The sequence below is a fragment of the Hemitrygon akajei genome, chromosome 8 (assembly GCF_048418815.1).
Source record: "Hemitrygon akajei chromosome 8, sHemAka1.3, whole genome shotgun sequence".
NCBI classification, from domain to species: domain Eukaryota; kingdom Metazoa; phylum Chordata; class Chondrichthyes; order Myliobatiformes; family Dasyatidae; genus Hemitrygon; species Hemitrygon akajei.
In genome coordinates, this window is record NC_133131.1 from 66,835,032 (window position 1) to 66,861,333 (window position 26,302).

At 42.4% G+C, this 26,302-nt stretch overlaps 1 protein-coding gene across 1 annotated transcript in view; it reads right to left on the reverse strand.

Moving 5' to 3' along the window:
- Positions 1 to 1,055: 1,055 nt before the first annotated feature.
- The window catches only part of sycp1 (synaptonemal complex protein 1), a 275,829-nt gene continuing 250,582 nt past the window's right edge, over positions 1,056 to 26,302 (reverse strand). The window contains exons 32-33 of the mRNA XM_073055277.1: positions 10,244 to 10,318; positions 1,056 to 1,196 (exon numbers count right to left, since the gene is read on the reverse strand). Of these exons, the coding sequence (XP_072911378.1) occupies positions 1,056 to 1,196; positions 10,244 to 10,318 (216 nt within the window). The remainder of the gene's footprint in view (positions 1,197 to 10,243; positions 10,319 to 26,302) is intronic.

Genomic DNA, 26,302 nt, shown 5'->3' on the forward strand with positions numbered 1-26,302 from the left:
ACAGTAAAAACAAATATTTTAAGAACAAGAACAAAAATATATTTTGTTGAACATATTTTGTTGTTACTGCCTTTTCTGCATAGGTTAACAATTTTTTCAAATAAAATATTATCTCAGTCAGCAAAACTTACATTTGAATTTCAGTTGAATGGAACTTAACTGAACTATGTTCTAAAGCAGAAACTTCTATTAACATTGAAAAGTGAGGCGAATGGCCAAATACAAACTGTAGGAATTACTCAACCTTCAATTGTAGCAATAACCTAGATTTACCACACGGGATTCAACACACCTTTAGCAAGACTGAACTTCTATCAGCAAGGAAGTGGTATCGTATATTCCAGATCTGCATAATTCTGCTGGCAGCTTCAACTGTTACAATGAAGAAAGCTTGCAAAGAGAATGAAACATTGCAGATAGCTAGACTCACTTCCATGCACTTAAATGTTTTACAAAAGTGAACTTGCTGTGCAACTTAACATTTAGTGATAAATTTACTAATATTTGGGCCATTTTATTGATCTTAATACTACTCTTGACAACAAGGCATCCCTTGCCTGACGTGAAAGTAAGTTTAAAAGTTGGAAAATGTCCTCTGGTTACCAAGAAAGGAAATTGATGTGCCTATTCATCCCTCATCATCTCCAGCAGCATGACCCAAACTTCAGTTGAAGACCTTGAATCAAAATAATAGTTCTGTTCTATGATATTGGCTTCTAAACACATTTAAGGACTTACCCATTATTTTTTAAAAAAGTTAAACAATGAAGATAAAGAATTTTTAAATTGTCTTGAACTATGTAATGCTGAATTGTAGAGAATTGCTGTAATTTCTCCTAGGAGCATATGATACTGAGAAACTCAGTAAATAATCACCTTTACGAAGATTTAAACTCAACTACATGTAAAATTAAAATATCCCACTTTTTAAATATTTTAAAGGATTTGAAAACATATTATTAAAATTATATTTGAATATACAAAAAAACAAGATATTTTCTAGGAAGTCCAAAGAAATTATAAAAAAAAGAAAAGAAACTAAAATCTAAATTAATTCAATAGTTTTTCTCTGCTGTTCTCATTCTTTTTTTTCTGCTTGACTCAGTAACAGATTCCCATCCTGCTTGTCGCATTTTCTTAACAGCAGCCATTTTGATCTTATTGCCATATGTTTTGAGCTTTGCTGGGCTGCTCAACTGGAAAAAAAATACAAATGGGGAAAAACTGATCAAAATACTTATAAAAATACATTTAATTTGAAAAACAACTTATAGTAACAGACTGTAATGCTACTTATTAAAGTTAGTAAGTGATATCACATCAAGTGTTCATCGAAGCATTAATTGGAATAAGTATGTCTGTCTCTGTTACCTTTATACAGTGGGTTCTAGTCCATTAATATACTTTGGTGAAAATAATTTTTCTCAATTCCTTTTAATTTTTCTTACAGTCATCTTACTTCTATGCTTTTCTAAGTATTAGTTTCTCTCCTGAGCTAAAAGGTCTTTCCCAACCACTCAATTGAAACTACTCATATTTTTATAAACCTCAATTAAATCACTTCAGTCTCCTATATTCTGAAGGCCTACTTTAACTCCAGTTTAAATAGTTATCCACCATTTTGTTAACCTTGTGCTTATAATAGCCAAGCATCTTAGAGCCATAGATCATTACAGCACAAAAGCAGACCCTTCAGCCCATCCAGTCTGTGCCAAACCATCCACCTTCCTATTCCCATTGACCTGCACATGGACCATAGACCTGCATACCCCTCCCATCCTTGCAAATGTTTCTTCAATGTTGAAATTGACCCTGCATCCACTACTTGTGCTGGGAACTTGTTTAACTCTCACCACCTTCGGAGTGAAGAGGTTCCTCCTCAAACATTTCACTTTTCACCCTTAACCCATGACCTCTAATTGTAGTCTAACCCAGTCTCAGTGGAAAAAGCCTGTTTGTATTTATCCTGTCTACACCCCTTATAAATTTGTACACCACTATCCAATCACCCCTCAGTGTTCTATGTACTAGTGAATAAAGTCCCAACCTATTCAACCTTTCTAATAACTCTGGTCCTCAGGTCGGAGCAACATCCTTGTAAATTTTCTCTGCACTCCTTAAATCTTATTTACATCTTTCCTGTTAGTAGGTGAACAAAATGGGACAAAATACTCCAAATTCAGCCTCACAAATGACCAATGTCTTACACAATTTCAATATAACATCCCAACTCCTGTACTCAAAACGTTGATTTATCAAGGCCAATGTGCCAAAAGCTCTCTTTATGACCCTATCTACCTGTGATGCCACTTTCAAGGAATTATGAACCTATATTCCCAGATCCCTCTGTTCTACTGTCTCCTCATTACTGTACTGCTCACTGTGTAAGACCTTCCAAATTCACACTTGTCTGCATTATATTGCATCTTCCCTTTCTCAGTCCATTTTTCCAGGCTGGTACAGATCCCACTGGAAGCCTTGATAGTCTTCCTCGTCACCCACTACACCCTCAATCTTGGAAACATCCACAAATCACACAAAAAACACAGCATCAGTGACCAGCTACATCAGCAAGTGCATTGATGATGTTACTCTGTCCAAGACCGTCACTATACGTGCCAACCAAAAGCCATGGATGACTACAGAGGTGCGTGTGCTGCTGAGGTCCCGCGACTCTGCCTTCAGAGCAGGCGACAAGGCAGCTCTAACAACAGCGAGGGCCAAACTGTCCCGAGCCATCAGAGGGGCAAAGCGTGCACACGCCCAGCTAATCCACAGCCACTTCCAAGACAACGGCGACACGCGGCACATGTGGAAGGAAATCCAGGACAACACCAATTACAGGACAACACCACCTGACTGTGTAGGTGATGCTTCCCTCCCAGATGCGCTGATGAACTTCTATGCCTGGTTTGAGGCGGAAAATGACGTGGCGGCGAGGAAGTCTACCCCTCCTACAAATGACCAGGTGCTGTGTCTCACTGCGGCTGATGTGAGAAGAACCCTGTGCAGGGTCAACCCACGGAAGGCTGCTGGACCAGACAACATCCCTGGTAGGGTGCTCAGAGGATGTGCAGACCAGCTAGCACATGTTCTCACTGACATCTTCAACATCTCCCTGAGCAGCGCCACCATTCCAACATGCTTCAAGGCCGCCACCATTGTCCCCATGCCGAAGAAGTCTTCAGTGTCCTGCCTAAATGATTACTGTCCCATTGCACTTACATCCATCATCATGAAGTGTTTCGAGAGGCTCATGATGAGGCATATCAGGACCCTGCTGCCCCCCTCACTGGACCCCCTGCAGTTTGCGTACCATCCCAACCACTCAACAGATGACACCATTGCCACCACCCTCCACCTGGCCCTAACCCACCTGGACAAAAAAGACACATACATTCGGATGCTGTTCATAGACTTCAGTTCAGCGTTCAACACAATCATCCCTCAGAAACTGATTGGAAAGCTGAGCCTACTGGGCCTGAACACCTCCCTCTGCAACTGGATCCTAGACTTCCTGACTGGGAGACCTCAGTCAGTCTGGATCGGGAGCAGCATCTCCAACACCATCACACTGAGCTCGGGGGCTCCCCAGGGCTGCGTGCTCAGTCCACTGCTGTTCAGTCTGCTGACCCACGACTGTGCTGCAACACACAGCTCGAATCATATCATCAAGTTCGCCGATGACACAACCGTGGTGGGTCTCATCAGCAAGAACGATGAGTCAGCTTACAGAAAGGAGGTGCAGCCGCTAACGGACTGGTGCAGATCCAACAACCTGTCTCTTAACGTGAACAAAACAAAAGAGATGGTTGTTGACTTCAGGAGGGCACGGAGCAACTACTCCCCGCTGAACATCGACGGCTCCTCGGTAGAGATCGTAAAGATCACCAAATTTCTTGGTGTTCACCTGACAGAGAATCTCACCTGGTCCCTCAACGCCAGCTCCATAGCAAAGAAAGCCCAGCAGTGTCTCTACTTTTTGCGAAGGCTGAGGAAAGTCCATCTCCCACCCCCCATCCTCATCACATTCTACAGGGGTTGTATTGAGAGCATCCTGAGCAGCTGCATCACTGCCTGGTTCGGGAATTGCACCATCTCGGAATGCAAGACCTTGCAGCGGATAGTGAGGTCAGCTGAGAAGATCATCGGGGTCTTTCTTCCAGCCACCATGGACATTTACACTATATACTGCATCCGCAAAGGAAACAGCATTATGAAGCACCCCATGCACCCCTCATACAATCTCTTCTCCCTCCTGCCGTCTGGGAAAAGGCTTCGCAGCATTCGGACTCTCACGACCAGACTATGTAACAGTTTCTTCCCCCAAGCTATCAGACTCCTCAATACCCGAAGCCTGGACTGACACCTTGCCCTACTGTCCCATTTATTATTTATTGTAAATGCCTGCACTTTTTTTGTGCACTTTATGCAGTCCTGTGTAGGACTGTAGTCTAGTGTAGCTTTTCTGTGTTGTTTTTTTTTATTACGTAGTTCAGTCTAGTTTTTTGGACTGTGTCATGTAACACCATGGTCCTGAAAAACATTGTCTCATTTTTACTATGCACTGTACCAGCAGTTATGGTTGAAATGACAATAAAAGTGACTTGACTTCACTTGAAATTTGCTGATCCAGTTTACCACAATATCATCCAGGTCATTGACATGGATGACAACAACAGACCCAGCATGAATCCTGTAGCATACCACTAGGCATGGGTCTCCTGTCGAGAAGCAATCATCAACAACCACTCCCTGGATTTTTCCATGAAGCCAATGTCTAATCCAACTTACTGCCGCATTTTGAATGCCAAGCGATTGAACCTTCCTGACCAATCTCCCATGCAGGTCCTTGTCAAAGGCCTTGCTAACGTCTACATAACAATATCCACTGCCTTGCCTTCATCAACATTCCTAGTAACTTCTTCAAAAAAATCTATAAGATTGGTTAGACATGACTTTAACATGTACAAAGCCATGTTGACTATCCTTAATCAGTCCCTGTCTATCTAAATACTTATATAACAGGTCCCTTAGAATACCCTCCAATAACCTTTCCACTACTCATGTCAGGCTCAATGGCCTATAATTTCCTGTCTTATTCTTAAAGCCTTTCTTAAACATAAGCTCTCCTCCAAAACTCCAGCACCTCACTTGTGTCTAAGGATGTTTCAAATATCTCTGCTAGGGCATTTGCAATGTCTGCACAGTCTATCACAGGTCCGAATGAACACATTGCGAGGACCTAGGAATTTATCTACCCTAATTTGCCTCAAGACAGCAAACACTTCATCCTCTGTAAACTGTATAGGGTCCATGACCTCACAGCTGCACTGCTTCAGATCTATAGATTCTGTGTCCATCTCCCAAATAAATTCAGATACAAAAAATCCACTTGAGGTCTCTCCTGTCTCTTTCGGCTCTGAGCATAGATTACCACTCTAATCTTCCAGAGGACCGATTTTGTCTTTTACTATCCTGTTGCTCTTAATATACCTGTAGAAGCTGTTAGGATTCTTTTTCATCTTGCCTGCCAAAGAAATCTCATGTCATCAGCTTTCCTGGTTTCCTTCTTAAATGTTATTTTGCATTTCCTATACTCCTCAAGTACTTTGTTTGTTGCTGCCTGCCTGTACCTGCTATGCACCTCCTTTCATTTCTTAACCAGGGCTTCAATAATTCTTGGAAACCAAGGTTCCCTAAACCTGCTAGCATTGACTTTTTTTTTCTAACAGGAACATACAAACTATGTACTCTTAAAATTTCATTTTTGAAGGTCTCCACTTACAAAGTACACCTTTTATAGAAAGCAACCTGTCCCAATCCAGATTTGCCTGGTCCTTTCTGATACCATCAAAATCGTCCTTTCTTCAATTTAGAATCTCAACCTGAGGACCAGACCTATCCTTTTCCATAATTATCTTGAAACTAAAGAACACAGAACATAGGGCATAGAAAACCTACAGCACAATACAGGCCCTTCAGCCCACAATGCTGTGCAGAACATGTATTTACTTTAGAAATTACCTAGCGTTACCCATAGGCTATTTTTCTAAGCTGCATGTACCTATCCAGGAGTCTCTTAAAAGATCCTACTGCGTCCACCTCCACCACAGCCACCAGCAGCCCATTCCACACACTCACCACTCTCTGCGTAAAAAACTTACCCCTGACATCTCCTCTGTACCTACTTCCAAGCACCTTAAAACTGTGCCCTCTCATGTGAGCCATAGTGATATTATGATCACTAGATGCAAAGTGTTCCCCTATACACATTTTGTCACCTGCCCTAACTCATTCCCTAATAGGATATCTAGTATCATACTCACTCTAGTTGGGAATTCTTTTTTTTAATTTTATTTTTATTTGGATAAGGTATTTGAAAGTATTACCCAAATATTTAAGAAAATAAAACTTTCCATTTTTATATACGTACAAATCTATATATATTTATACATTCACAAGTACACACAGAGATGATATAAAAAAATTAGGCACTTAAATAGCTATTTATGTAGAGTTGTAATTCCACTCTATTAAACTAAATAATAATAATAGTTAAAAATAGTAATAATAGTGGTTGAATAATAATTTCCATGTATCTCTTCTGGTCCATTTCTTTCTGGTCCAAAATATTGTGTGTAACCCAATGTAACTTCCATCGTAGGTGTTTGTATCTTAACCGTTCATATTTGCTCCTACCCACAAACATACTTATCCAATCCCTGTGTACTTATTTACTTCATTTTATCATATTTTTTCCCCAAATCTTTTTCTTTACTTGTGTTAATTCCACATTTTCCAGAAATAGAACAGTGAACATTCGAACCAAGGGAGCTTACATTAACACTATTACTATGTTGATGAGGAAAGTAATATGAACCATTAGGAGAGTCATCTAAAGTCTGCTCGCTTTGGGGTTATAAATTCAATCCATTTATTCCAAATTTAATAATTTTTTTCTTTTTGAATTCTCATAGTTGGGACTTCTAGGTACTGATTTAGGAAACTTTCCTGTACATATTTGACAAACTTTTTTTGCATCCAGCCCTTTAAATGAATGGGAATCCTAGTCAATATGTGAAGTTAAAATCACCTACAATCACAACCTTACGTTTCTTGCAACGGTCTGCAATCTCTCTACAAATTTGTCCCCTAAATCCCGCAGATTGTTGGTGGTCTCTAATATAATGCCATTAACGTGGTCATACCTTTCTTATTTCCCAGTTCTACACCTAAAGCATCACCAAATGCTATCCCTTTCTCTCAATTCCTCCGCCTCTGCCGCATCTGCTCTCAGGATGAGGCCTTTCATTCTAGGACAAAGGAGATGTCTTCCTTTTTTAAAGAAAGGGGCTTCCCTTCGTCCACTATCAACTCTGCCCTCCATCGCATCTCCCGTATTTCACGCACCTCTGCCCTCACCCCATCTCCCCGTCAGCCCACCAGGGATAGAGTCCCCCTGGTCCTCACCTATCACCGTACCAGCCTACAGATCCAACGTATAATCCTCCGTAACTTGCGCCACCTCCTATGGGATCCCACCTCTAGACACATCTTCCCCTCCCCCTCATTCTCAGCTTTCCGCAAGGAATGCTCCCTATGCGACTCCTTTGTCCATTCATCCCCCCCATCCCTCCCCACTGACCTCCCTCCAGGCACTTATTCCTGCAAATGGAAGAAGTGCTACACCTGCCCCCACACTTCTTCCCTCATCACCATCCTAGGCCCCAGACAGTCCTTTCAGGTGAGGCACCACTTCATCTGCGAGTCAACTGGGGTGATATACTGTATCCGGTGCTCCCGATGTGGCCATTTATACACTGGGGAGACCCGCCGCAGACTGGGAGACCGTTTCGCCGAAAACCGGCGCTCAGTCCTCCAGCAGTGGCAGGATCTCCCTGTGGCCACACACTTCAATTCCACAGACTACTCCCACTCCGATATGTCTGTCCATGGCCTCCTCTACCATCAAGATGAGGCCACACGCAGGTTGATGGAGCAATACCTTATCTCCCGCCTCAGTAGCCTCGGTAGCCTCCTACCTACTGGCATGAACATTCAACTGATAGACCTCTGTTGATACCCCTGCCCCCCCTTACCCCATCCCTAACTATAATTTTAGTCTGGTTCTCTTTCTCTCTCTTTTCCCCCCTCACTATAATCTCCCCAAATAAATAAATTAAACCCAAATTTATCTGATCAATGTTTCCGATGTAATCAAGAAATTGGTACTTTTTTACACTCTATTTGGTCTTGTTTTAAAATTCAACCTTTTTGGACAAATTTAAGAGTTATATTGGAACAAATTATTGGAACACAACTTACACATAATCCAACATTATTTTTACTAGGTGATATTGAAGGGATAAAACCAAAATCCAAACTGAATAAATATCAGAAAGAATTCATAAAAATTGCATTGGCAGTAGCCAAAAAGGCTATTGCAGTTACTTGGAAATCGGATTCATACTTAAGTATAGATCATTGGAAGAATGAAATTTTCAGCTGCATTCCACTTGAAAAAATTACTTATAATTTAAGAGATAAATATGAAATATTTCTGAAAATTTGGCACCCTTATTTACAAAAGAGAGGATTAAATATATAGGTGCTCCGAAGATAAAATTATTGGTTATCTGGGGAAAGAAATAAATATATATACTAAAGCTATTATGAACTCCATGGAGCATGTGGGGATCTTCCGATATCCAGGCATTCTTTCTTTCTTTCTTTTTTCTTCTCTTTTTTTTTCTCTTTCTACAGGGATATGTTAGGGGTGAGGGGTTAAGGGGAGGGGGGCAAGGGTTGATAATTTTTTTTCCTTCTGTAACCTATTTGAAAATTCAATAAAAAAAATATAATCTCCCCCAGCCCTATCTTTCTTTCTTTTTTATTTTCCATAATTCTCCACCTTCCCCCAGCCCATTTCCCTTCAGCCTATCGCTTCCCAGCTCTCTACTCCATCCCTCCCCCCACTTCTTATCTCCCCTCGACCATCCCATGTTACTTCACTCCTGATGAAGGGTTTCGGCCCAAAACGTTGTCACTACCTCCTCCCATAGATGCTGTCTGGCCTGCTGAGTTCTGCTAGCATTTTGTGTTTTTATTTATTTCCGGCATCTGCAGATTCACTCGTGTTACCAGATCAGCTCTCCAGTCTATCCAGACTGAGCAGTGTCATGGCAATTTCCCTGACTAGAAATGCCACCTCTCCCCCTTTAATCCCCCCCCCCAGCTCTATCATGTCTAAAATAACGAAACTCCAGAATTCTGAGTTGCCAAGGTTGCCCCTCCTGCAACCAAATCTCACTAGTGGTTACATCGTCATATTTGCAATGTCATAATTTACAACACCAGCAAACCTTCCTGCTATGGTTTTAGTATGTTCTATTTGAACAGACAGTACATTCCATATACATTGTTTGCTAATTACACTTCTTCAGATAGAACTCTATTTGTCACCTTTCTGCTATCTGAGTAGTTCATTGAAATCTTTCTGTATTCAATAGCTTTCTTAATCATTATCAGCTACAGCTAGTTTTTGTATCATCGTTAATATGATAGGGGACCAAACACTAAAATGTATGCAACCACATTGCAAATAGCCTTCTGTCACTGAAGTACCAGTTAATCATTACCCTTTGCTTCTTTCCACTCAATTCAACTAATTTTGAAATTTCTTTCCACATTTCCCAGATGTAGAATTTGTATAAATTATGTTGTCTGTCATACATGCTATGATCCTCCCAACATACCTCATTAGAGTAGTATTAAGAATTCCTCCTATTATTTCAACTCACCAGGGATTTTCTTAGTCTAGAGTGGTCAAGCACTCAACATTAAATATAGAATTATTAATTTGTTTTTTAGGTGGAATGGTCTGTATTATATAACCACAACTGTAAAATGCTTTACCTGCCGAAGTAATCAGAAATGAACATCATGTACTCAGGATTCTGTATTTAGTCTACTCAGATGCTGTTGAAAAGATGTAGAGTTCAATAACACTTCCCAAAGAAAAAAGTATTGATATATCTGGTCAATTGTCTAATTTATAACTCGAAGAGACTGCCAGCAAATCTAGATATGGTAATAATCTGCTTGAATCTAAAGTCTGGACTAAAATAATTAAACTACTAAACCCTCAAATATCATTTTATAGGAAGCATCTTTTCTCAAAACAATATATGTGGTAGTCTGTCCTCAAGTCTTTGTATTTCCAACTTTGATTATGACTTACCTGTTGTAAGGGCTTTCTAAAGAGAAAAGCAGCTTCTGAGTTTCCTTTATACAATTCTGATTCTGGAATCATACTCTATTTGATTTTGTTAAAAGAAAGACATGAGGTTAAAAAAAACTCCAGTCTGCATAGCAGCACTGACAACTTTATATATTACCTCTAACATAGTATTTGAACCAAGGCACTTCATTGGATGAAAATTTCAATTTAAATTACAAGACAGTATTAATAAAAAGAAAACACCTTCAAAAAGGATCTGATATTTTCCAGGCGTATATGACAAATAAATTCTTCTGTGGCTTCCAGGCGGGTACAGATATTGATCATAAACAACGTTTCAGTGACAAACTCCGTCAGTTTCATCAGGGTTGATACCTGGACATGCCTAGTCTGGTTGTATTTATACTCCCATAGTCCGTCCCTCCTGATTGGTTAGTCCTTATCCAATCAGGTTTCCATTCTCCCACCTTGTTTACAATTGAATTCCACTTCTTACTTAGAACAAGACTTCTGTCTTTGTTAAAATTCTTTTCCTCTAGTTTTATTTCAATGGCTTCCTTTACCAGGCGGTCCCAAAAGACACAGTAGTTTTGTGTTGAAGTCAATTCGATGGTTATTGCGAATTCAGTGTTCTGCTACTGCTGATTTCTCTGGGTAACCTAAACAGATACACCTCCTATGCTCCTTGATACGTGTTTCCACCATGAGTCCCATCTGGCCAATATACGCTACTCCACATTCACAGAGAATCCTGTAAACGCCAGCCAACCTGTATCCCAGGTCATCTTTGACCTGCATAAACTGTGATTTGAGCTTCCTTATAAGTTTGTGGATGGTATTTCTTCAGGATCCTGGCGAACCTTCCAGAAACCATGAAAATATAGGGAAGACAGGCAGTAGAGATGAGTTCCTCTTTGTTGTTAGGTTTCCTGGATTTTTCCATTGGCCATTTTAAGGGCTCAATTGTTTCCTTCACCTTGTAGCCTTGTCAGCCCTGAGGAAATTTGACATCAGTGGTGGGTAAATCAGTTTGACGTCAGTGGAGGGGTAAATTAATGGAAAGTATTCTTAGAGATGGTATATATAATTATCTGGACAGACAGGGTCTGATTAGGAATAGTCAGCATGGATTTGTGCATAGAAGGTCATGTTTGACAAATCTTATTGAATTTTTTGAAGAGGTTATGAGGAAAGTTGACGAGGGTAAAGCAGTGGATGTTGTCTATATGGACTTCAGTAAGGCCTTTCACAAGGTTCCGCATGGAAGGTTAGTCAGGAAGGTTCAATCGTTAGGTATTAATATTGAAGTAGTAAAATGGATTCAACAGTGGCTAGATGGGAGATGCCAGAGAGTAGTGGTGGATAACTGTTTGTCTGGTTGGAGGCTGGTGACTAGTGGTGTGCCTCAGGGATTTGTATTGGGTCCAATGTTGTTTGTCATATACATTAACGATCTGGATGATGGGGTGGTAAATTGGATTAGTAAGTATGCAGATGATATTCAGGTAGGTGGTGTTGTGGATAATGAAGTAGGTTTTCAAAGCTTGCAGAGAGATTTAGGCCAGTTAGAAGAGTGGGTTGAACGATGGCAGATGGAGTTTAACGCTGATAAGTGTGAGGTGCTACATTTTGGTAGGAATAATTCAAATAGGACATATATGGTAAATGGTAGGGCATTGAAGAATGCAGTAGAACAGAGTGATCTAGGAATAATGGTGCATAGTTCCCTGAAGGTGGAATCTCATGTGGATAAGGTGGTGAAGAAAGCTTTTGGTATGTTGGCCTTTATAAATCAGAGCATTGAGTATAGGAGTTGGGATGTAATGTTAAAATTGTACAAGGCATTGGTAAGGCCGAATTTGGAGTATTGTGTACAGTTCTGGTCACTGAATTATAGGAAAGATATCAACAAAATAGAGAGAGTACAGAGAAGATTTACTAGAATGTTACCTGGGTTTCAGCACCTAAGTTACAGGGAAAGGCTGAACAAGTTAGGTCTTTATTCTTTGGAGTGTAGAAGATTGAGGGGGAACTTGATAGAGGTATTTAAAATTATGAGGGGAATAGATAGAGTTGACGTGGATAGGCTTTTTCCATTGAGAGTAGGGGAGATTCAAACAAGAGGACATGATTTGAGAGTTAGGGGACAAAAGTTTAAGGGTAACATGAGGGGGAATTTCTTTACTCAGAGAGTGATAGCTGAGTGGAATGAGCTTCCAGTAGAAGTGGTAGAGCCAGGTTCGGTATTGTCATTTAAAGTAAAATTGGATAGGTATATGGACAGGAAAGGAATGGAGGGTTATGGGCTGAGTGCAGGCCAATGGGACTAGGTGAGTGTAAGCATTGGCATGGACTAGAAGAGCCGAGATGGCCTGTTTCCATGCTGTAATTGTTATATGGTTATATGGAAATCAGACAATTACGCAAGATGATCCTGCAGAATGGAAGGATTGCCAGGATCCTGAAAAAATATCACATTAATACCATCCACAAACCCATAAGGAAGCTCAAATCACATTTTATGTGGGTCAAAGATGACCTAGGGCTCAGAATAGCTGGCCTTCACGGATTCCCTGTGAATGTGAAGCAGCATACTTTGGCCAGACAGAACGCACAATGGAAACCTGCATCAAGGAGCACAGGAGGTGAATCTGTTTCGATTACCTGGAGAAATCGGTGGTGGCAGAACATTGCATCTGCAACGGCCGTAGGATTGACGTCAATGGTACAAAACTATTGTGCCGTGCCAATGGCTTTTGGGACCACATGGTGAAGGAAGCCATTGAAATAAAACTAAAAGAGAATTTTAACAAAGATGAAAGTCTTGCTCTAAGTAAGAACTGGAATTCAATTGTAAACAAGGTGGGAGAGCAAAGCCTGATTGGATGAGAACAAACCAATCAAGAGGGATGAACTACAGGGGTATAAATACCACCGGACTAGACATGCCCAGGCATCATCCCTAATGAAGATGCAGAATTTGTCATTGAATCGTCAATTATAATTGAAACCTGTACCTGGCTGGAAGCCCAAGAAGAGGTGATTAGAAACCATCTTGCAATTAGAAATTGTTTCAGAGGCATTAAAGTAACTTAAAGTTGATGAATTTACAATGAGGTAGTCTAGTCTACGTTAAAATTGCTTGTTATGCTATAGCATATTTAAAAGGTTATCAAAGCTGGCAGCTGACACAGGCTGTGAAAGCCTGTGTCAAAATTGCAACTCAAAATTGTAGAAAAACTCTAAAGGTAATTAAATTTATTTTTGGACATCCATGATCTAAGAGCTGCAGCTTTAAAGGCTCCTGCCATACTTAAGTCTGCTCACCTCCCTTTAATGTCTGCAAATACTCTATGTTCATCAAAAACCTTATCCTCTCCTACCTATAATCCATTCCCATCTCTTTACAGTAAGCAGTCCTTCAACCACTCACTGGGTTCCATCAGATATTGATATCTATCACGAGGCAAATTAAAGGGAAGATTAGCATGCAGGGTACAATGATGAATCAGAATCAGGTTTGTTATCACTAATACAATGCCGAGATACATCCTAGGCTTTCTTATGCTCAAGTGCCTCCTCAATCCAGTTCTACCATGACCACTTGCTTTAAGGTTTCTGACAGAATGACCAAGTCAGGGATGATGATGCGATGAATTCAGGGAACTTTAATTGCTTGCCAAGATTGACTTTCAGTTACCAGTCAGACACCATGGTGAGCAAGCCTGCTGGTGTCTGGGTTGAGGCTGTGGTTAGTCTCCAGCTTTGACAAAGGCTATGGGCTTTTTGGGTTGGTGAGGTTCATACTGTTGTTAATGACTAAGGAGATACTTTCTGCCACTGCCTTCAGCACCTGGTCATGGCACCACTGGTAGTGGCCTTCTCTCAGGACTTTTGGGCAGCTTCTGAAGATATGTTCCAGGGTAGAGTAGGTATATAAGGCAGGCAGCAAAAGTAAGTGGGAAGTTGATGATTGGGAAGCTTTTAAAATCCAACAAAAGTCAAATAACAAAGCTATAGGGAGGGGAAGATGAAATATGAGAGCAAACTAGCTAATAATATAAAGCTGGATAATGTAAGTTTTTTCAGTTTATATAAAAAGGGAGGTGAGAGTTGATGTTGGACCACTGGAAAATGATGCTGGTGAGCTAGTAATGGGGAGACAAAGAAATGGCAGGTGAATTTAATAAGGACTTTGCTTCAGTCTTAGCTGTGGAAGACACTAGTGGTATGTCAGAGATCTGTGTCAGGCAGCAGGAGTGAGTGCCATTGCTATTATAAAGGAAAAAGTGAGAGGCAAACTGAAAAGTCTTAAGGCGGATAAGTCAACTGGACTACATCCCAGAATCCTGAAAGAGGTTGCTGAAGAGATGACAGATGCATTGGTCATGGTCTTTCAAGAATCACTTGATGCTGGCATTGTTCTGGAGAACTGTAAAATTGCAAATGTCACTCCACTCGTTAAGAAAGGAAGAAATTATAGACCAGTTAGCCTAACCTCAGTGGTTTTGAGGCACTTGGAGGCTAATGATAAAATAAGTAAAGGGAAATCTTGCCTGACAAATCTGTTAGAATTCTTTATGAAAGTAAGAAGCAGGGTGGACAAAGGAGAGGCAGTGGATATCATTTACTTATATTTACAGAAGGCATTTGATAAGGTGCATTACATCAGGCTGCTTAACAAGATAAAATCCTATGGTGTTACAGGAAATATATTGGGATGGATAGAGGAATGGCTGGCAGGCAGGAGGCAATGAGTGGGAATGAAAGGGGCCTTTTTTGGTTGGCTGCCAGTGACTAGTGGTTTTCCTCAGAGGTCAATATTGGGACTGCTACTTTTTGGTTTTGTGGCAAAATTTGTGGATAATACAAAGATAGGTGGAGGGGTAGGTAGTGATAACGAAGCAATGCGATTGCAGCAGGACTTAGACAAATTGGATAAATGGGCAAAAAGTGGTAGATGGAATACAGTGTTGGGAAATGTATGATAATATACTTCGGTAAAAGGAACAATTTGTTGTTCAGTTGTTGAATGCGACTCTTTGTGACCTCATGGAGTCCTGCACACCAAGCCTTCTTGTTGGAAACTGCCTCTCTAAGATCCCCCAAGGTGATACACATTGTCTAAGTAATATTATCTATCCATCATAGCCTCTGTTGTCCTCTCCTTCTGTTACCTTCTGTTTTACCTAACATAAGAGTCTTCTCCATGGAATCTTGTCTTCTCATGATGTGGCCAAAACATTTGAGCTTTTGTCTCATAATCAAGCCTCCTAGTGAGCAGTCTAGCTGTATTTCTTCAAGCATTGACTTGTTGGATCTTCTTGCTGTCCAACAAACTCTTAACATTTTCCTCCAGCATCCAAGTTCAAAGGCGTCGACTCCTTTGTATTCAGCCTTACTAACAGTCCAGCTCTCACAGCCATATATTACAACTGGAAATACCATAGACTTGACTATACAGATCTTCATAGACAATTTATGTCTCTGCTCTTCAGTATTTTATCTAAATTTGCCATTGCTGCCCTCCCCTGAAGTAAGCGCCATTTAATTTTGTGGCTGCAGTTACCACCTATAGAAATCTTTGAACCAAAGAAGACAAAATCTGTCATACAGAACAATAATGCAGACTATTATGTAAATGGGGAGAAAATTCAAACATCAGAAGTTCAAATGAGGTCCTTAATCTCCCAGAAGATTAATTCACAGGTTGAGTTTGTGATAAAGAAGGGAAAAACAAAGTTGGCATTTATTCTAAGGAGAAAAGAATATAAAAGCAAGGAGACAATGCTGAAGCTTTATAAGACACTAATCAGGCTGCACTTGGAGTATTGTCAACAGATCTGGGCCCCTTATCTCAGAAAGGGTGTACTGTCATTGTAGAGAGTCCAGAGGAGTTTCACAAGAATTATTCAGGAATGAAGCGGTTAATATATGAGAAGCGTTTGGCAGCTTTGGGTCTGCACTCATCGGAATTTAGAAGAATGCGTGGGGTTCTCATTGAAACCTACTGAATGTTGAAAGGACTAAATAAGGTGGATGTGGAGAGGATGTTTCCTCTGCTGGGCGTATCCAGAACTAGAAGACACAAACTCAAAATTGAGGGGTGACCTTTTAGAACATAAGTAAGGAGGAATTTTCTTTTAAACAAAGAGTGGTGAATCTGTGGAATGTTCTGCCACAGACTGCAATGTCAAGTCCTTGGGTATATTCAAAGCACAAGTTGATAGATTTCTGATTGGTTGGAATATTAAGTGATATGGTGAGAGGGCATGTGTATGGGGTTGAATGGATCCCTGATCAGCCATGATGAAATGACGGAGTGGACTCAATGGGCTGAAAGGCCTATCTCTGCTCCCATGTCTTTTGGTCTCATGGACATGATGGGGTCTCACTTTTGCCCCAAGCAAAACGGTTCACTGGACTTGGTAGAACATCATACACAGCCTGGATCAACTGGATGTGCTGGGGTTCTACCTGCCAGATGTTGGACCAGGAGATCTTCTGCTTCAGTGCACCCAGCGCATCCTTGTCCAAGCTCCCTACTGCCTCATGTCTACCATCCTGGTGGTATGCACTTCTTTGACAGCTGCTAGCACCAATTCCTGAACAAGTCTGTATCTGTCCCTGCCGAAGAAGGTTGAAGTGAAGCTGCCCAGCTCCACCTGTCCTGAGGCTATTGTCGGTACAAGATCCCTATGCCTCAGATGTGATTCGGCCATCTCCACTGCATCTCTGGCCTTCCTTTACCTGCCTATCCAGATCTCAATGCCTGCTGATGAGACTTTGGGGTCACTGAAATCTCTGTCTAGCAGCAATTCTTGTGCATGGGAACCATGAACTCCTCGTTCAGGTTGCCGAAAGGAAGCTGCAATTTACTCCTCTTCATATACAGAGCAATGCTGCTCAGGCTATGTGGGAGGCCCAGCCATGTTTGAAGATAGCCATTGATCTTTCTTTCAAGAGCCTTAATTTTTGACATGGATACTTCATATACCAGCATGGGCCAGAGGATTCGGGGAACCATTCCATGCTGGCAGATCCAGGCCTTGAACTTGCCAGGTAGGCCTGACTTGTTCACACTGGTGAATCAAACCTCCAACTACTTGGTGGTTTTCTAGATGGCAGCTGCATCTCTTGGGCTGCAAAGACCATCCCCAGGCTCTCCACTGCTTTCCCAGAGATGAATGGGATAGCAATACTATCCAAGTTGAAATAGAACTTTCTTTAACACTAGAAGCCTGGATTTTTCTGGCTTAAAGCTCATCTTGCCCATTCAATGAGCCTCTCTAGCCCCTGGAGGATCCAAGTATAGCCTGGTAGTTGTCACCATGAGGCCATCCATGAAGGCTCTGGTTGGGGGCTGTCGCACACCTGTCTTGGTCAGAGAGACTCTACACTCCACTTTGCTGCCTTAACCAGCATGTTCATAGCTAAGAAGAAGAGAATCACTGAAATTATACATCCAATTATAATACCCTTCTTGAGCCAGATCCAGCTGAATGTTGTCATTCCTGAGGAGACTCTCAATCAGAAGTTCCCATAGTAATCCAGGATGAGGTCTTTTATCTTCCTCAGAACAAGATGTACGCTCAGTGCAACTTCCTTGAGCATATGAGGTAATGACCCATATGTATTGACAAGATCTACAAATGTCTGTAGCCATAGTATGACTATAGCTATAGTAAAAAGATAAAATCCTATGGTATAACAGGAAAGGTACTGGCATGGATAGAGGAATGGCTGACAGGCAGGAGGCAGTGAGTGGGAATAAAAGGGCCATTTCTGATTGGCTGCCAGTGACTACTAGTAGTGTTCCTCAGGGGTTAGTATTGGAACTGCTACTTTTCACTTTGTTTGTCAATGATTTAGATGGTGGAATTGATGGCTTTGTGGCAAAGTTTGCGGATGATACAAAGATAGATGGAGGGGCAGGTAGTGATGAGGAAGCAATGTGATTGCAGCAGGAATAAGACAAATTGGAAAAAATGGGCAAAAAAGTGGCAGAATGAATAGTGTTGGGAAATGTATGATAATGCATTTTGGTAAAAGGAACCAAAGTGCAGACTATTATGTAAATTGGGAGAAAATTCAAACATCAGAGGTGAAGAGGGACTTTGGGGTCCTCGTACAAGACTCCCAGAAGGTTAATTTACAGGGAGAGTCTGTGGCAATGAAGGCAACAACAATGTTGGCATTTATTTCAGGGGAATAAAAGCAAGGAGATAATGCAAGCCTTTATAAGACACTAATCAGGCCACATTTGGAGTACTGTCAACAGTTTTGGGCCCCATATCTCAGAAAGGGTGTGTTGTCATTGGAGGAAGACCAGAGGAGGCCTGAATGACTTCCGCCCAGTTGCACTCACCCCCATCATTGCAAAGCTTTGAGAGACTGGTTCTATGACATCTGAAATCCTGTCTGTCCACTACTCTGGAACCCAATCAATTTGCCTATCACACCAACACGTCAACAGTGGACACCATCTCCATGGCACTTCACTCTGGTACCCACCTGGATAGTCCCAATTCTTATGTCAGGATGCTGTTCATTGACTTTAGTTCGGCATTCAATACTGTGATCCCCTCCAAGCTGATTGCCAAACTTCGCCAGCTTGGTATCAGCTCACCCCTCTGCAATTGGACCTTGGACTTTCTGTCTAACAGACTTCAATCTGATAAGTTAGACAACCTCTCCTCCTCCATTCTCACCCTGAATACCGGCGTGCCTCAAGGCTATGTGCTGAGCCCTCTTCCGTACTCCCTTTTCACCTATGACTGCATTCCTGTACATGTTTCTAACTCCATAATCAAGTTTGCAGACGACACCACGGTGATTGGCCTGATCAGACGGGATGACAAGATGGCCTACAGGGACAAGGTCCTGCACCTGCCCGCTTGGTGTGCCGACAACAACCTGGTCCTTAACACCCAGAAGACCAAGGAGATCGTTGTGGACTTCAGGCATGCTAGGAGCCACACTCATGTCCCCATCTACATCAATGGAGTTGTAGTGGAGTGTGTATCAAGCTTCAAATTCCTTGGTGTCCACATTTCCGATGATCTTACCTGGTCCCTGAACTCCTCCATCCTGGTCAGAAAGGCGCAACAGCGCCTTTATTTCCTGTGGAGCATCAAGAAAGCTCACCTCTGTCCCAGGATACTGATGGACTTTTACTGCTGTACATTGAGAGCATTGTCACCAACTGCATCTCAGTATGGTATGGCAATTGTCCCGTATCGGACTGCAAAGCACTCCAGCAGGTGGTGAAAACTGCCCAGCAGATTATCAGCACCAATTGCCCACCATTGAGAACATTTATCATAAACACTGCCTGGGCAGGGTGAAAAGCATTATCAAGGATGCATCTCTCCCTAACCATGGACTTTTTATTCTCCTCCCATCCAGTAGGCATTACAGGAGCCTTTGCTCTCATACCAGCAGGCTCAGGAAGAGTTTCTTCCCTGAGGCTGTGACCCTGCTGAACCTCACATCAGAGCGCTAAGCAGTACTGCACTCATATTTTACTGTCTCAGTACTTTTATATTTGTATGCTGTAGCACTTACTTTTTATTTGCAGTTATTTTGTAAATAACACTATTCTTTTGCAACCCTGTTTAGATGCTAATGGCATTTCATTGGCTTTGTATCTGTACTCGACACAATGACAATAAAGTTGAATCTAATCTAATAAGGATGATTCTGGGAATGCAGGGGTTATGAGGAGCGTTTGGCAGCTTTAGGCCTGTACTCACTGGAATTTAGAAGAATGTGTGGGGATCTCATTGAAACCTACCAGATGTTAAAAGGACTAGATATGGAGGATATGGAGAGAATGTTTCCTCTGGTGGGGGTATCCAGAACTGGAGGACACAGCCTCAAAATCGAGGGGTGACCATTTAGAACAGGTGGAATTTTTTTAACCAGCGCGTAGTGTGGAATGCTCTGCCACAGACTGTGGTGGAGGCCAAGTCAGTATATTTAAGGTAGAAGTTGATAGTTTCCTGATAAGTCAGGTCATCAAATGATATGTCGAGATGTGCAGCTGTATGGGGTTGAATCAGATTCAGATTCATATTCAGTTTATTGTCATTTAGAAACCACAAATGCAATGCAGTTAAAAAATGAGACAACGTTCCTCCAGAATTATATCACAAAAGCATATGACAAAACAGACTACACCAGTTTGGCACACAACGTTTGGCAATCCCCAATCCAGAGTCCGGAGAGGCTGTTGCATATTAATATCGCGCTACCGTCTTAGCACGTTCCCCAGAAAGGAGCTCTAGATCCACCAAACAAGACCAAAAACTAAAGCTACAAGACCTGCACAAAACCACATAGTTACAACAGTGCAAACAATAGCATAATTGATAAAAAAAAACAGACTATGGACACAGTAAAAATAGTCCAAAGATGTTAAAGGACTATAAGTTCAAAAGAAATCACCACACAGTTTCCACAAGTCCCGAGGGTCCCGACAGACTCGCCATCCCACGCCGGCGGCAGAAGGGAGTACCCCCGCTATGGACTTCCACGGCGCCGCCCAACTCAGCCTCGCAGACGCTATGGAAAGACGCTATGAAAGCTCCGTCGAAATCAGCCTCGCAGATGCAGCACACACTGAAAGCGACCTGACCGCAGCGGACTCCGAGTCCGTCGAACCTCCGAGCCGACAACCATCCCCTCCGGCACAGCTTCTCCGAGCACCATCCTCTGCCGAGCGTATTAAGACAGTCCCGCCAATGGCCATCGGCAACACGACCCGGAGGACTGGGGGCCTGTTCTTCCCAGTAGAGTCCTGAACCTCACAGCAGCAGCAGGAACGAAGAAGGTCTTCCTGGAGATATTCCAATGTTCCTCCATGCTCCCACGTCCGTTTTCAATCGATTATGATTGCGCACGACATCACACTTCACAAATAACAGATAATCAGCTCCGGAGTGGCCGCTGCAAGCTGCGTCACGCCGCCATCTTGGAAATCAGAATGTGATCTGGGATCAGCCACGATGGAATGGCGGAACAGAATCGGTGGGCTGGATGACCTAATTCTGTTTATGATCTTATGGACTAGGTCTCCCTTTCGTTTGTGTTCTTCCCTGATCAGCTTGGAAACCACACCCATGTGTTCCAGTCAATCTGGGAAACCCTCCTTTCTACACAGATATTTCAATGTAGCTATTTTTGAGGAAAAACTGAGTCAGGCGACTGGAAACGATACTGAAAAATATCTCCACTTCCACGCTAAGCAATAAGAAAGGTTCTGACTCTCTCACATACTTAGGAAGTGCTGTAACCAACACCAACTCATCAGATCTGGAAGTTGAGAGGAGAATTCAATCAGCTACAAAAAGTCTTTGGTGCTTTGCAGAAGTGACTTTGGTCTCACCACGACATTAAAATGGCAACCAAGGTCAAAGTGTATAACACAGCTGTGTTACCATCTCTGCTTTATTCAACTGAAACAATGACATTGTATCAGAAGCACATCAAGAAATTGACCAAGACACAACTCGGGCATTTACGCCAAATATTACACATCAAGTGGCAAGAGAGGGTACCAGATGTGGAGGTGCTCAAACGTGCTGGGACAGTCAGTGCAGAATCATTCATTACGGCTTCTCAGCTGCGTTGGACTGGTCACATCACAAGATTGAGCGGTGATCATTTACCCAAAGCTGTTTTCTATGGCGAGCTACATGAAGGAAAGAGGAAGCATGGTGGTCAGAAGCTATGCTACAAAGATGTGCTCAAGCACCATATGAAGAACACTGATATGAATATCAACACCTGGGAGAAAGATGCTTTGGACAGAAGAAGTTGGCGCTGCATTGTCAAGAAGTCAATCCCAGCTATCGAGGAGAAAAGGCAGAAGAAATATGAAGCAGGTCATGAACACAGACATTCGGTGCTAGACCAGTCAAATCACAAATGCAACCACTGTGGGAGACAGTGCCAATCCAATGCTGGCCTTGTGGCCCATAAATGTGCTTGCAGAGACTAAACTCTCAGGACTGTCAACATCGAAATTGATGGACAGTTGAAGAAGAAGAAAAAGAAGCAATAAGATTGATCTAAACTGCTCAATGTCCTTGGAGTTCTCCTCTTTGGGGATCCAGATTCCCTCTGCACACCTCGGCTAGTCTGCGACATTTCCCTGATTCAGACAACCCTAAGGACTTTCCAAAGTACCTGGAGGAGCTTAGGGCTGTGCTTAAACATCTTGCAAAATTCCTCGCTGGGACCAGGGGCTGAACTAGCGTTGGCTGCTCTGACTACTTCCTGGATCTCCTTCCAGCTGGGCTCCTTGCCTTTGAATTCAACCACAGGAGGTGGAAGATTTACTAGGGTGCCATGGTTTCCTAGCTCCCGCCTCCTCTCTGAGTCGCTGAGGGAGTGCTAAAGGTGTGGATCCATCTTTTGGTTGGAGCTTGTGAGGTGCCCACTATGCTTCTGTCTTAACAGCTGCTTAGTGAACCCTTAGGGGTTCACAATAAAGGCAGCTCGTATTCTTATTCTCATTCTCTCTCTCTCTCCCTCTCTCTCTGCCCCCACCCCACCCCACCCCCATCTTCTAGGACATTCTGCCCTACACAGTGTCATAAGCTTACTTCTGAGGATGTTGTGGAGCTCAGCAAGTGATGGTTCCCTTTCTTCACTTGCCCTTCTGTACTGTTTAGCCAGGGATCAGAGCTCTTGAAACAGCTGGTATAGTTTGACCACCTTACAGTTCATTGTGTAGGGGCCTTTGGTGGCTTTCTTCCCCACTAGGCCAAATCTCTCAGTATCAAAGCTGACAATGACAATTGACATGGTCTGGAGTCATCCTTCGACATCTCTCTTGGGTATTGCCTCACATAATATGTCATGAAACTTGTTGTTTTGCAGCAGCATTACAGGTCAATACATAAAATACACTATAAATTAGTGTGTGTGTGTGTGCGTGCGTGCGTGCATGCATGTGCGTGTGTGTGTGTGTGTGTCCTGAAGTTTACAATCAATACCTTGGCCTTACTGAAATTGAGTGCAAAGTTATTGTTGTGAAACTACTTAACCAGCTGATCTATCTCATTCGCCATCATACTATGAGATTCTGCCAACAACAGCTGTATCATTGAGAAACTTATAGATGCCATTTGTGCTGTATCTAGTCATCTACCATGTGTGTAGAGAGAGCATAGCATCGGGCTAAATACACATCCTTGAGGTGTGCTGGTGATGATTGTCAGCAAGGAGGAGATGTTATGTCTATTCTGCACTAACTGATGTCCCGATAAAGCAGGATCCAGTTGCAGAGGGAGGTACAGAGGCCCAGGCTTTGAAGCTTATTGATTGGTACTGAAGCGATGATGGTGTTGTACGCTGAGTTGTAATTAATAAACAGCAGCGTGACTTAGGTTTTGCTGTTGTCCAGGTAGTTCAAATCCTAGTGGAGAGCCAGTGACATTGTGGCATTCAGCAAATTGCAGAATGTTTGCTTAGGCAGGAATTAATTCTTGGCATCTTCAACCAATAAAAGCATTTCATCACAGTAGATTTGAGTGCAACTGGGAAATAGTCATCGTTGAGGCAGCTCACTCTGCTCTTCTTTTTAAAACAAGAGGACTCAGATGTAAGGCAAGCAGTAGGAATTATGAGCAAAATGGCACTGGTGATCATCAGCCAAGTTCTGTGGGCTGCACATAATTGTTCCAAATATTCTTTTAAATATCAACACGTACAAACAAGCTGGATGAACTCAGCAGGTCGGGCAGCATCCATTGAAACAAGCAGTCAACCTTTCAACAGATGCTGCCTGATCTGCTGAGTTCATCCAGCTTGTTTGTACGTGTTGATTTGACAACAGCATCTGCAGTGTACTTTGTGTTTCCTTTTAAATATACCCCTTTTGAATTACTCTCATCGCAATCTGCAGCATGTAACTTCCCTCTAAGCAATAAACTTGGCAGACCAACCAGGCACAGCACCTTTAAGAGGATGAAGGTTGATAGCCATGGCCAAAAACGAAGGAAGAAGGGGAGGACTATAAGCCAGGCTGAAACACAAGGGAGTGAGGCCTTCTCTACCAGCATCTTGTTGGCAAATGTGCAGCTGTTGGAGAACAAAACTGAGGACTCGAGGTCAAGACTGGTGTATCAGAGAGAAATTAAACCCAGTTGTATTCTATGTCTGACTGAAATGTGGCTTTCTCTGGGCATGCAGATATAGTGATCAGACCCGAAGGCTTCTCGAACTACAGAATGGACTAAACTGTTGATTCAGAGGTGTGTGTTTTATGATAAACTCTCGTTGGTGCTCCGATGTGGTGCTCTTGTTGAACTTGTGTTCCCTCGACTTGGAACACCTAATGGTCAAATACCATCTGTTCTATTGACCTGGAGAGTTCTCTGTAATCCTGACCACAGCTTACATACCTCCAATGGCCGACTATAATCAAGCTCTTGTGATACTGCATGATACCGTCTCCAAACATGAAACAGTCTATCCCGATGTACTTCAAATCATAGTTGGAGACTTCAACCCTGCCCAATTACCATCAGCATAGGTCCCAACACACTGGACCACTGTTATACTAAGATAAGGAACGCCTACTGTTCCACATCTAGACCAGATTTCAGTAAATCGGATCACTTGGCTGTCCTTCTACCTGCATATAGGCAGAGGCTAAAGAGCAAATTTCCAGAGATTAGGACAACAAAGAGGTGGTTGCAGGAGGCAGAGGAGCAGCTATAGAATTGCTTCGAGTCAGTGGACTGGGTCACGTTCAAGAACTCATCTAGGGATCTGAAAGAATATACCATGGTTGTAATGGATTTTATTAAAATACTTAGCTGTAGACGAATGTGACCCCACTAAATCTTTTAGAGTCTTCCCCAATCAGAACCCTTGAATGAACTGAGTTTCAAAATTTGCTAAGAGCCAAATAAGGGGAATTCAAGTCTGGTGACTAAGAAAGTTAGAAGAGGTCCAGGTACGATCTCCGGAAAGCCATCTCATAAATGAAGTGAAAATTCCAGTCCAAACCTGAATCAATGAAGAATGTTGTGGCAAGGCTTGAATACTGTTACCTCTTATAAAGTTAAATCTAGTGGCATGGAAAACAACAGGGCTTCACTCCAGATGAGACCAATGTCTTCTATGCTCGCTTTGACCATCAATACATGGAGGAACCATCACGAACCCACGTCTCCCGATGATCCAAAGATTTCAGTGCAAGATGCCGTCAAGAGGGTGAACCCATGAAAAGCAACCAACCCAGATGGGGTACCTGGCCACATACTAAATACGTGTGCTGATCAAGTGGCTGGTGTAATCACTGAGATCCTTAACCTTTCACTTTGGCAGTATGTGGTACCCACCTGCTTCAAGCAGGCTTCATTTACACCGGTCTCCAAGAAGAGCGTGGTGACCTGGCTCAATGACTATTGCCCAGTAGCACTTACATTCACAGCAATGAAGTGTTTTGACAGATTGGTGATGAAGCACGTCAACTCCTGCCTGAGAAGCAACTTAGATCCATTCTAATTTGCCTACCAGAGCAACAGGTCCACAGCAGTTGCCAACTCATTGGCTCTTCACTTAATCCTGGAACATCTGGATAGCAAAGATGCATACATCAGGATACTCTTTATTGACTACAGCTCAGCATTCAATACCATCATCTCTTCAAAACAAACCAATAAGCTCCAAGACATTGGCCTCAGTACCTCCTTGTGTAATTGGATCCTGGATTTCCTCACTTACAGACTCCAGTCAGTTCAGATTGGCAACATCTCCTCCATTATCCCTATCAGCACAGATGCAGCACAAGGCTATGTGCTTACTCCCTTCCTCTACTCACTTTACACTTATGACTGTGTGGCTAAGCATAACTCCAATGCCACATTCAAGTCTGCTGATGACACCACTGTCATAGGCTGAACCAAAGCTGGTGATGAAAATCTGGCTGAGTGGTGTCATAACAACTACCTCTAACTCAGTGTCAGCAAGACCAACAAACTGATCATAAACTTCAGGAGAAGAAAACCAGAGGTCCATGAGCCAGTCCTCATTGTAGGA